This window comes from Apis dorsata, unplaced genomic scaffold, assembly GCF_000469605.1.
Source record: "Apis dorsata unplaced genomic scaffold, Apis dorsata 1.3 scaffold_70, whole genome shotgun sequence".
Taxonomy (NCBI): domain Eukaryota; kingdom Metazoa; phylum Arthropoda; class Insecta; order Hymenoptera; family Apidae; genus Apis; species Apis dorsata.
The window spans coordinates 67,105-81,169 of NW_006263368.1; the positions used below are offsets into that span (position 1 = coordinate 67,105).

Genomic DNA, 14,065 nt, shown 5'->3' on the forward strand with positions numbered 1-14,065 from the left:
ACGGAATGTATACGTTGCATGTGTACGTATATTATGCATGTTGTGCGTAGTGATATGCAATACATTCTTTCTATTTCCATTCTACTATATATTGGCATATCAGTGTGTATTACTATTATGTGTCTTTTCTTTACCAATGTCGAATGTTCCTCTTTGTCTATCTTACATTAGCTATCTTTCTTTCTCTTTCATCAATACAGCGTGTATGTGGCACGGGGAGTATGTGCTCGCGCGCACAGATATGTGCCTGTCGACTGGTCGGTGATAGAGAGTTTTGGATGGATTTAGAGCGCAGTGAAATATGCCAAGGAGACGGAATGGGGAGATACCGCTTCCGGAAGGGTGGGACGTCGCACAAGATTTTGATGGAAAAGTGTATTTCATCGATCATAATACAAGAAAAACAACGTGGATCGATCCTAGAGACAGGTACGCCATTTTCAATGTATATGTTGTATGCATGTGTACACGTGCTAAAATAGCGAGTGTACATATATGAAATTATATGTGCTTTATGCATTTTCTTTATTTTATTTAAAGATCATATTTTTTGCGAATTTATATATAGCGAATGAAATTTTTTATTCTAATAATTAACATATATAATTCATATATATATAAATAGAAATATTGATATATTGATAAATATTTTTTTGAAATTATATTGCCCTCATGTGAGTGCCCCTTAAGTTTCTTAAATGTGTGTATCAACTATGTGTATGCGTATATTCATACACCGAGGACTCGCCGCGCCCGCATTCCAGTCGCCAGGGCCGCCGCGTTCTCGATGAAAAACTTGAGAAATCTGGTGACCATGGTCGCATGCGAAAATAAAACTACTATTCATTTCAACTTTTTGATTACAAAATTCCATTTTAATTCATATTATTGTATTTTAATTCATAGCAATTATTGCAATTAAAAATTTCAAATAAAATTTCTTACATTAAATCTGATAATAAGATTTTTACAATTATAGTATAAAATTTATTTATTTTCGTATAAATAAATTTATTCTTTTATGTAAATGAATATATAAAAATGTATATAATTTGAATATTTTTCTTTTAATTGACTAATTGTTATTTAATATTAATTATTAAATACTAATAAATATATGTGATATAATAATTTACACATTGAATTAATAATATGTTTAAATCAATTTCTTTAATTAATTACTTAAGTATTTATTCGATATCGGAATGTAATTAATATTAATATTCTTAATGTGCAAAATGATATAAAATATTTTTTTTTAATTTTGTTGAAATAATGAACAAATAAATAAAGTTTTAGTCTCATAATTGATCCAGCAAATAATGCTTATTATCGAGCAAAAAGCTAAAATCTTGTTATAAAACTGACTTACATAGCATAGTGTTCCACGTGTTCACGTTGTTTAGATTAATGTGTATACGTGTAATCGTAGAGCGATGTAATGTAAGTGAACCATCTTACGGGGTTAACCGGTATATGTATATATATCTACTACATGCAACTGACCCGTACCTAAAAATAGACTTTGATACAGGGGTATTATTTTTCTGATTTTGATGTTGCTATTCATAAACATCAATTTCGTTATGCATATTTTTTTTTCATTTGATTTTTTTTTCTTTCGAAATAATTATACATATCTATTTGATGATGCTTATAAAAAATTTTATATAGAAAATATAAAATATTGTGTAAAAAATTAAAAATATGTTATTTGAAAATATATTTGAGATATATAAAATATTATATTATATATATTGCATATATATAAATAATGTATTAATAATTGAATTAAATATTAACATCAAAACTTAAAAAAATTTGAATAATTAAAATTATAATAATTGAAATTTAATTCATTAAAGATTAATCAATTAAATTTTCTAGTTTATAATTTATTTATTATTTATTATTTATCAAAGTGAAAAAAAATATAAATATTGTGAAAAAATTTGACAATAGCTTTTCTTTTTATCAAAAAATAATATTATGATACTACACTTTATATAGATGCTCATTACAAATAAATAACATTAAACATGAAAGATATTTCTTTGGTTTAATAAAAAATTATTTTATTATAAATAATTCAAATTTTTAAAATCTTATAACAATTATAAAATCTTATAAATCCTAAAAAAAACGAAAAAAATATTAAACAAATTCTTGGAGTACTTTTCTATAATTACAATATTAAAATAATATAAAAATAATATAAAAATAATAAAATAATTTAATTATTATTATTTAAATTATTAATTAAGTATATATTATAAATAAATTATTGTTTTGACATAATAAAAATTTTAAATCTTGATAATATATATAATATTAATATAACATATTATATATAATATAAAATTATATATAATTTTTATTAATATTTTTGAATTTTTAAAAAAAAAATTTTTGTAAAAAGATTATTTAAATTTATTATTTTACTTAATACGAAAATATACATTTTAATAAAGAAATATTTTTTTATTAAAATCTGAATATTAATGTGATACAAAAATATATTCTTTTGTATAAATTTTATTGTGCAAATAAATTTTGTTACGAAGAGATTGTTTATATATTTATAAATCACAATAAACAATTCATAATTAATAGTACACAAGTAATATTTAATATTTAAATAATTTTTTGTTTAACTAATCAATTCAAATATAATATATTAATATCATCAGTGTATATTTATAAAATATGTAAATTGAAAACTATACATATATTTTATATTTTAAATATCATTATTTAAAATATAAAATCAATATTTATTCACTCAAATTATCTTTCGGAAATTTGAGCACAAGTTACACGATCTATTTGCTGCTGTTTTCGTTTGCACATTTGGCACGCGAACAGAACCCGGTGTACGGTTATTTCGTATACTGGCGACTTTTGCGTTCCTCGAAATCTCGAAATTTCGTTCTCTGAAATTACTTAGTTTCTCTCACTATCTCTCGCCTCTGATTCTTTTTCGAATCGAATTCGCGTTCACTTCATTCATCCAGTTTTCCCAATTCCTTATGCACTGCAATGTATGGTATTTGCTCGACATCTGTGTTTAGGAAAATTCTTTCAATCTCTCACGCGCGCGCATGCTCACAACTGCTCTCTCTGCCTCTCTTCCTTTCCCTCACATTCTTTTGGTTGGAATTCGATGTCGAGCAAATGCCAGCCATTCGTATATACATACCATATTGTTTCGTGAATTTACGATTATGATTATTTATGATTAGTATGCGATTGTTTATAGATTTATAAGTATATAAGTTGATTTTTTAAATCCTTATTTGAATTTCGATTCTTGGATTTTAATTATTTGATTACATTTATATAAAATGAAACATAAATTATTTCTTTATACGAAGATTGTAAGAATATCCATGGAAAAAAAAGAGACAATTGTTTCTCGGCTATATTTCTGCAATATTTCTAATTTAAAAAAATATCAGTATACTATATTTTTTCAAAAATTTGAATTTCGAAAAATTATTCTAAGCAAAAAAAGTTGTAAAATATTTAGGAGACAAATTGTATTAAAATTTTTATTTTTGTTTTGAAAGTATATAAATTATATATTGTTCATTATACAAAGAAATATTGAGAAAATAGTGTTTATTTTTCTCGGATTTACCTTATGCTATTATAATTATAAATTAATAGAAATAAAATAATTTGAAATAGATTTTTTATCTTTCTTGAATTAAAGAAAAAAAAATATTTGTTTTAACGAACTTATAAAAATATTGATTAATGATGAATATTGCAATGAAATTGAATTTGACAAAATTTTTCTGATATAATTTATGAAATTGTCATTGTGACGCAAAGAAATAAAAGGACGGACAGCATGATATTGCGTATACATATACGTGACCAAAGCCATGGCACGAATTACGAGGTAGTGTTCCCAAACTTGGAAATTCGAGACATTCCTAGGCTGTGACACATCCACGTACAGAGAATGAAGGCAAGGAGATTCCTGTAAGCTGAGTACCATTATTTTCTTCTTGGAATTTTTACGCTTGAACACGTTTCAAAACGACTCGGCAACTCGACCGTCTCGCCATCAACGCAAATAGTCATTATGTCGTTAGAAATATTTTCAACTATCATTCGTAATCACGATTTATATGCTTAACCGGCCTCTACGTGACCGATCGTAGAATATTCTTCTTGCCCGTCGCAATTAAATGCTTTCAATTCGTTTTTATATATTTTCACCAATTTGATTAATTGTCTCTTACTATTGCTTGTTATTTATTCTGATAAACTTTTAACACTTTAAATCTAATGAACTAACGAAAGATACGTGGAAAGTAGATCGAAAATAAATAATAAATTTTTTTCAAAATAAAATATCGAAAAATTCATTTTGGAAATATATCATATACAATCATTCAAGTCTAATATTGAAGCAAAAATCAGTGAAGTATCAGCGAAGAATCACAGATAAAAAAAAGATAGAAGAATTCAGATAAAAAATTATTAGAACAATGTTTTAAATAAATTTTTCTGCACATATATATGCATATTAAGATTCATTCAATTATTATTTTTCATTAGATTTAATGACAAAATATTTTAATAAAATTTTAATAATATTTTAATAAACAAACAATTTTAATGATTACTTAATATTTTTTTTTGATTGTTTATTTTTACTTAAAATAAAACAATGAAAATAAGTATAAAATATATAAAATATAGAAATTAGATCATAGAATAAATATTCAAAGTTATCATAGCATATAAACATAATTATATACAAATAAATATCATGATCATGGTGTTTAATTAAAACATTAAACAATCAGATTGTTTATTTAATTTTCTTTTTATATAAAAGCTAATAATATTCAGTAGTCAAATTGATTTATAAAAATACGAAAATGTGATCGATATTCGACTTGTACGCGTATTCAAATAATGTTCTTGCTAGGTATCAAAGCTAGGTATATAGTCGAAGAACAACAACTTACGCAATTTACATGTCCACGTATACATGCTTGTACATAATTTACGTTACATTCAGGGCCGTGTGTGTTTCATCTAATCACGAAATAAATAACCTGCTTTCCAATACTCTTAAACAAAAGCGAACTGATGAAATTTAATAATTAGATAATTTTCATTCTAATTTACGTTCCTTTTTATTTTAACTTTTAGAAATAGATATCACATTTTTATTGATATAAAATATTCAGTTTGATAACATTTCCAATTTTAATTCCGATTCTTTTTATATTTATATTTTTAGAGATATGTAGCTATAATTTTAACTTCTGATAAGAATCTTATTTATTATTTTAACTACATAACTACTGTGAGAATAAAAAATTAAATTTAATATCGATCATAACATCAAAGTATATTCTAAATTCTTTTAATGTTTTTTTTCGTTGGTTTTTTGACTGAAATTTAATTAGATGAAATTAAATGAAACAAATATTAATAATAGGAGAATATTAAGGAATATTTAACTAGTTTTTTTTTCATTCCTTTTTTTTCTGTGCTCGATAAAATACAAAACTTTGAACTTTAATTGAGTTATATTGATATTAAATTTTTTACTTCGTAAATAATCGATTCTAGTCCCATTTTTTTTCAATTCTTTAATTTTTATTATTAATGAATTATAAAATGAAAAGATTAATATTAAAAATAAAATATTTGTTGTGTATTAATTCTTTCATTTTGACATAATTATTTTACTAAAAAATATTTAAATATTTGAAAAATGAATATTTGACATAGATATAAGATTAAAGAAATACGAATCTAATCTTTTTAATTTTTGTATAGTTATCTTTTACATTAGAAATCTTTATCGTGCAACAAATTCGATTTTCATTTGATATCATCATTGTAGATTAAAAATATCTGATATACATAGTATATTGCGGGAGATTTTTTCTTCTCAACTAACGACAAGATAAACGTATACATGAGATATATGTATATCAGTATTTTATTAAATATTACTAATAAATTAATATCTTATATATATCTAATAAATAAATGGAGATTATAATTCCTATCCTACGAAAAATCAGAAAAAAATTTTGCAGTTCAATATAATTTATTATATTATTATTTTTTATCATAAATGAAATGAAATTATATATTTTTTTTAATGAAAGCTTAAAATTTTTTATATAAATTGATTCTTTAAATTATTTAATGTAAAATAGATCTAAAATAAACTAATTTTATACATATCACATATACGTAATTTTTTTTACATATAAAATATTAAATTAAAATATTGTATTTTTTTTTTTATTCTCATTAACTTTGAAATAAGATATTCTATTTCCTTTTCATATAGATATTATTTAAAAGAATTGATGAATCGAATTCAATAATCAATGTATAGCAATATAATGTTTTCATCAGTTCACCATTCTATTTCATGAGTTTGCAATACATCTAGTATAATTGAAACAGACGTGATAGTAATAGTTATTTTATGCTTCCTGTCGTTGTCATGACTTCTGTTGTAATTTCCCTTGGTAAACATCACTTCTCAGCTTCCTTCGTAGAAGATTAGTAGTCAGGTGAATGTATCATAAATACAGCCTTTGAAATTTCTAACAAGTGGTATGCTGATAGTGTAGCATTATATTAGCGATATACATGTTTATTGTCTCGATATAACAATACTATATTGTTATTGATGATGTGTTCATTTTTTTATGTTTTATAATAATGCAAAAAAAGGACATTTATTGTTATATAAAAAGATATTTCAATATCAAAAATAAAATCTGTATTGCATTTTTCTCTTTTTGTTATGATATATCATATTAGGATAAAAAGTAGTTTATATAAGTTCATAAATTCCATGTTATATCGAAATATTATGTTTTAATATTGTAAATTATTAACACGTAATCTTTTCTATAATGTAAATAATGATAAGATGACAAATTGAATGGTATTAGACAAATTGAAAAAATGAATTATCATATTTTATTCAGATAAAAAAATTATTATCATCTAATTATTTTCATAATAATATTTTATTTATTTAGAATCGATAATTTTAATATTGAAATATTTATAAATTTTGTCAATACAAATTTTCTAACTATTTATTATTATTGATTTACTTCGTAAAGAAAATCGTAAACTTGTAAGAAAAGATTTTATTATTATTATTATTGCAGGTTGTAATGTATATAGCATAACTTTATCGATGTAGAATTTATTGTATTTATGCAATTTTTAACATTTGATTTGTTCCAAAGTTAAGTTTCCTTCTCAGGTTGCCGTTTCTGTTACGCCGTCTCCAATGTCGTCCTCTCTTTCCTCTTGCCCCTTTAACTGGTCCCCTCCTCTCTTGTCCACGTTATTCCTTCGTCATGATGTACATTCTTGACCCTCCTTCTCCTTCCTCCTTCGTATTGTAGGACACGCTGCGGTAAGGCCAAGGGCATATTAAAACGTGAATCACGCGATGGAAAAGGAATCAAGAAATTGTCACTGAAATTCTGTATCATCGACTAATATTTTTAAAGCTTTTATATTATTTACCATGATTTCTTGTCGTGTACAATTTTCTAAGTATTCAAGTACTTCATTTCTCTTCTAAGTATTTCTATGATATATTGTAATAATATAACAAAAACAAAAGTTTCGAAAAAACTTTAGTTTTTGTTTTTTTTTATTATTTTCATTTTGTAACATTAAATTAATATAATAATAGTAAATAAATATATTGAAAATATAAATAGTTAAATTTATATTTTGAAAATATTTTGAAAATTTATATATATTGAAAATATAAATAGTTAAATTCATTTTAATGAAAATAAATAACTTACATTATATGTACTTACGATCACAATTCATATAGGAATAAAAATGTTTATATGTAGAAATAATGAAGAAATATATAATGCAAATTATTTTTTTACATTTATCTCAACGTATCATATTAATGAATAAGAATTATATTGGATATATGGATAATGATAAAAATTATATGTGTGCAAAAATAATAATTAAGTTAAAAATTGTTGTTGAATAAAGAAAACCGTTTTTATATACATATATTCATAATTATAATATATATATAATTATATTCATAAGAATATATTAATAATTATTCATGAGTGATTTATTTTATTACTTAATTCGTATATTATATTTTTAAATTTGAAATAAATTTGAAATAAATCTTGATTCTTCATATACTATAAAATTTATCATAAGCTAAAACTATAAATAACAATTATCTTCAAATATAATTTAGAATAAAATAAAATTTTAAAATAAAATAAAATTTAGAATAAAAAACAATTTGTTAATAAAATCCTTTTAATATTGCAAATTTTCCATTGTTATTTGTTATCAATGATAAAATATTACGTTCTTTGAAATTTTCAAAAAATGAATTTTGCTAATTGTATCTAGAAATTATTGTAAAAAAATAATTATTTAAATGTAATACAATTTTTAGTTTTTAAATATTTTTACGCTAATGACACGTGTGTGTGTGTGTATATATATATGCTTAAATATATTATATGTATATACATGATTTAATATGAAATGAACAATGTCATTGTTCACGCTATCGTGATATTAAATGTAGAAGATATGCATGTGTAAAAATAAAAAAATTTTAACGAAATTATTGTGGTATTAGTAAAGAAATATAATAGAAACGAATTAATAGTTATAATATTAAAAATTAAATAATAGATATTCGTTTTAAGTGAAGAACAGAAAAATTCGATGATAAAAAAAAATTATTCAAATATGTGCAATTTCTCTTTCTTTCTCTTGCCAGCATTGTAATATGTACTTGTTGGTATTCGCATTCTTCTTGTGCCGATTACCGATTCCATTTCACTTTCGACACGATAAACTCGAGTTGGTCGCTGGCCTCTAGAGGTCAGGTTATTTTGTATGCAAGATATAATCTCGTTGTGCGCATACACATATGAAAATATAACAGCATTTGGTCCAAGTAATTTTTTATTTGTTATTATTAAGTATATTTAATAGTCATTACTATTTGTTTAATTATAATTTAATAATAATTAATTAATAAATCTAATTAAGTCTAATTAATTGCTGTTGTCTAATTATCGATGGAATTTTCAGAATAAAAAAAGAAAATAATTAATTAAAAAAGAAGAATAAAGAAAAAGCTATTTTCAAAGAAAAAATTTTAAAAAATAAAATCGATAATTTAATAACGTATATGATATGGAAAATTACAGGTTCTATTTTATGATTTTTCGATATTAAATAAATTTTTTGAATCAAGATTAGTTTTTATTGATGAATAGTTTTATTGATGAATTCCTTTGTGAATCTTCGAAATCTTTTAGGATTACGCCATAATCTTGTCTCGTCGGTATTTCTTGCTCTCATTGCTATTAAAATATGAAAACAATTGTTATCGATATAACAATATATAATACAATGCACAATAAATATAATATATATATATTTAATAATATAAGTTACAAACAAATATGTCATTATTTTAACGATTCACAAAAAAGTGAAAAATATTTCAAGGATGAAAAAATTTAAATATAAATTAAAAAGTCATTATGGTATTAAGATAAATTTAATTTAGAAATATATTTGTTTACAAAATTTGGATAAAACATTGAATTAGAACTAAGTATAGTTTTGATTTATTTTAAAATTAGAGTCAGATAATGTAATCTATTTATTTACGAATATTAAAATTTGCGATAAATAAAATATTATTAGATAAAATTAAATTTCAGTTTTAATTCATATATAAAATGTTTTATATTATATTATTTCATGCAACTTTACTTTAATGGTAATTAGTAATTTAAATCTTTGATAAATTTTTGATGTCAGTAAATCTAGTGATGTAAATCGATTATAACAATTATTTTTGGAGTTATGAATACGACATATTTAATTAATAATTATATTTTTAATTTTTTTAATTTTAATAAACGAACAAATTAGGATTTGTTTAATTTATTTAATTTTATAAAAATATATAGACATATAAATAATATTTCTTATATATATGCATAGATATTAATGTACACAATATTTAATTTTCTTATTTAATTTTGTTTTTAAATATTTTATAATAGAAATGGAAAAGAATGAAGATCCGCTATTTTTTATATGATTATAAAATTTTTAGATTAATTTTTTTTTTAAGTTCTAATAATGACGAGATTTCGCGTTGAATGTTTTTATATTTATATTTAATTAAAAAAAAAAGTCTGCCTTTAAATGAATTAAAGATTTTTTTTTTATTTTAATTGCAGATTTACAAAACCTCAAACATTTGCAGACTGTATCGGAAACGAACTTCCACTTGGATGGGAGGAAGCTTATGACAAACACGTGGGTGCATATTATATTAATCATGTCAATCGTGAGTATTATATTAAAAATATTTCTTTGTTCAATTACATCAAATCATATTAAAAATTTTAGATTTAAATATTTAAAAAGATTTTTTTTTGATCATTATATGATCAAATAATTCGATTCGATATTATATTTATAATATAAATAAATTAACTTATAATATAAATTCATTGTTATTTTTAAATATTAAATAATTTTTTATTTATCTATAATAAATTTGAAAAAAAGTATATTTTTGAATATATATATATATATATATTTATAGACTTTCTCATAAATCTTAAATTAATATAAAAAAAAGTTTTTTATATGATAAGTTTTTCTAATAAATCTTAAAAAAAGTTTTATCATATGAAATATAGTATAAAAGAAGTAATACAATTATAAGAATAAAATTATCGTTGTAGAAATTTAAGATATATTCTTAATCTTTTATTTCTTTCATTTATTTCATTTTATATAATTAAATAAAAAAAATTTCAGAAACGACGCAACTCGAAGATCCAAGGCAAGAATGGCGAGCCATTCAAGAGGCCATGCTTCGAGAATATCTTCAGACGGCACAAGACGTACTCGAGGTAAGTTTGAAAAGTATGAAAAAGTTTTTTATATGATAAGTTTTTTTAATCTTTATCATTTTTAAATATATCTGAATCATCTATAGACATGGATATTTAATAGAAATATCAATTCCTTTAAAATAGTTCAAGTTAAAACCATTAATTATATATATATAGTAAAACATAATACTTTATCGAGATATATATATTTTATGAAAATTGATTCGTTCGTGAAGATTAATATTGTAAATCGAAATGCCCGAGATATTATTATATTCGAATTGGCATTTAGTTTATCTTTGTGCTCATACGTAAAAAATAAACTTAAGCAGAATTAACTTCTTCAGAATTCTTTTTTTAGAATTAAATTATATTATTATATTATTGTCTATTTATTTATGGAATGAAAATTGCGTATTCATATAGAATTGAGAAGTTTTTTTTTAAAAAAGATTAGAAAATGTTATATATATTTTCAACGGCAAAAATCGAATCCAGATGTTTTTCTGTTATGAAACAGAAATTCCTTACTAGTCCTTGTCCATTCTAAAAATAGTAATTGAAAAATAATTGATCACTTGTTACATTTTAATCAATATAATATAATATGTGTATAATTAGTATAAGTTTACGTTGGTATATTTGAAATTTTTTTTATGTTCTCAAAAATTGTGAATTGAAACTTCTATGTAATTCTAACTTCAATTTGAATATCGCAAAAACTCTCAATTATTGTATTAATTTTTATTATGATGAAAAATTAACGAGACAGTAGCATAATGAACATAATGAATACAACAAATGTAATATTTATTGCATTTTTTATCCCTTCAATTCTTATGTCGATGAACCTCCGTTAGTTGAGATTATGAACAACGAGGGAACGATAAACTTTTAAACGAGGGATGATAGAATTTCTACACAGGAAGTTATTTCGTGAGAAATCATGTTACTTCCGGTCACTAACTGTTCCCTCTCGTTTGCTTGTATTAATATTTGTCGCTAGATTATACAATTAACAATGGATTAAATAATTTTTTCCTCTCGAATTTTCATGTCGAGTTGTGTTTTGAACGTCATTTAAAAAACAAGTTTTTGATTATGAAATTTATAGATTGTTATTATACTGTTGTAATTAATGAATAATAAATTAATGCATTTTTTTATCTTAAAAAAAATATGAAAATCTTAAGAGAATGAGATTGAATATATGATCAGTTAAAAAAAGATTAATTATTTAAATGTGTTATGTTTAATGTTAGTTATTTAAATGTGTTATGTTTAATGTTAGGAAACACATTTTAGCATAATATTTTATTTTAACTTATTCGCAGAACGTGAATTTCCATAAATGCCAAATGTGCAAAATTTTTGCTGCAACTGTGAATATTTTATATTGGTCTTGGAGCTACTTCGTTCTTTTCCAATTTAAATTTATATTTCATTCTTTTTCTCTTTTATATTTTTATTATAATCTTCATGCAATAAATCATGATAGGATAATTTCTAACTATTTTTGTTAACTTTTTTTATAAAGTTTTTTTATAAATCATTCTTTTTGAGCCAAACAATTCTACAAACTTATAGTAAAGTTTTTTCGCACTGCTAGAAAGAAACGCACAAAGATCGGTTTACATTATCCGCATAAATGTGAAGCAATAGTGATGCGATTTCATTCAAACAAACATTATTATATGCGGTTCATAATACATGTTTATTTTTAGGAATAAATCAAGGTTCGAGAGAATATTAATGAAATGTATATTAAAGTGAAATATTAAAAATCTGTAGACAAGTATAGAATATTTAATATGTGACGAATCTAATAATATTTTTTTATATCATAAAAATATCATAAAAATGATTTAAAAATTACATAAAATTTGTATATTTGTATTTCTATATTATCAACTACATAATAATTATAAAATTTTCTATAAAAATAATCATACATAAAAGTATATAAGACTGTGGCGATCCTCCAAAAGTTATTTTATGATTTCTTCGGAGTTCGCGAATTCACCGGGAAACATTGATATCATAGATATATAGTATAGATGATATTTGCAGATGAATTTTCTGCAAAAAAGAAAGAAAGATAGCTTTTCACGTGGAACAGGTCAGGAAGAGAGAGAATGTCGATGTACGGTATATTTATTTTGGTCGAAATACTGTTCGCATGATGTCATCATCGATTTTCAAGATTAGCTCGCGACTTGATTCTAGTTTCGAGATTGTCTGTAGATTTCTGAAACGAAGTGACAACGTAATTTGAGGAACAAGAGGAATTCGTCTCACAGATTAAAGAATAGCTTGTTTCGCGTCTTATTTTTTTTACTTTCTTTATACTTACTTTTTTTATTTTCTTTTCTTTATTAAAATATATATACGTAATATGCATATATTTTTATATGTATTTAAAGTATTTTATGACATAAATATGACGTATCTAAGAAGAAAAACATGAAAAGATTCTACGTGAAAAAAATCAATCATGATACATATGTAAAATAAAATTCTTTCATTCGAAATTTTTGAATTTGAAAAGTCATCAAATAAATAATGAATTTTATTAATTTTCAATCAAAAATTTAAAATTATAAAAGAAAAGTTTACGGTTTATCACTGTAAATGCATTTCGCAATGATAAATTTTTATCACTATTAATTCTTAATCGCTAAAGGATTAAGAAAATTAAGTTATGTAATTTATATTTCAATATATATATTTTATATAATAATATTTTGAATGATGAGTATATCGAGGTCATAAAAATAATTTTTATTCAATTATATTTTTTCGATATTATTTTAATTATATTTATTATATTTATTTTTTTGAAATTATATTTATAAATATTAAATTGTCTCTAAAATTCTCTTTTTTTTTTCTATTATATTATAAATTTCTTATATTTTTCTTTCATAATTTTGTACATGTAAATAATGAAAATAATTNAATAATTATAGAAATATAATTGTATACGATTATTTAATATAATATATATTATATATATTAATATATTATATATATAATATAATATTATTTAATAATATATAATTATAGAAATATAATTGTATTGTAAACGTGATTCAAATGTTAAAGAG

The 14,065-nt window shown here is 22.1% G+C and overlaps 1 protein-coding gene across 3 annotated transcripts in view; it reads left to right on the forward strand.

The window, feature by feature from the left end:
- LOC102678921 (protein kibra) overlaps positions 1-14,065 on the forward strand; it is a 42,556-nt gene that overhangs the window by 2,294 nt on the left and 26,197 nt on the right. The window contains exons 2-4 of one of the 3 annotated variants that reach the window (XM_031515459.1): positions 201-429; positions 10,293-10,402; positions 10,882-10,976. In XM_031515459.1, the coding sequence (XP_031371319.1) occupies positions 302-429; positions 10,293-10,402; positions 10,882-10,976 (333 nt within the window). In that variant the 5' untranslated portion in view covers positions 201-301. The remainder of the gene's footprint in view (positions 1-200; positions 430-10,292; positions 10,403-10,881; positions 10,977-14,065) is intronic. The other 2 variants (XM_006610181.2, XM_006610183.2) reach the window with 2 other exon arrangements.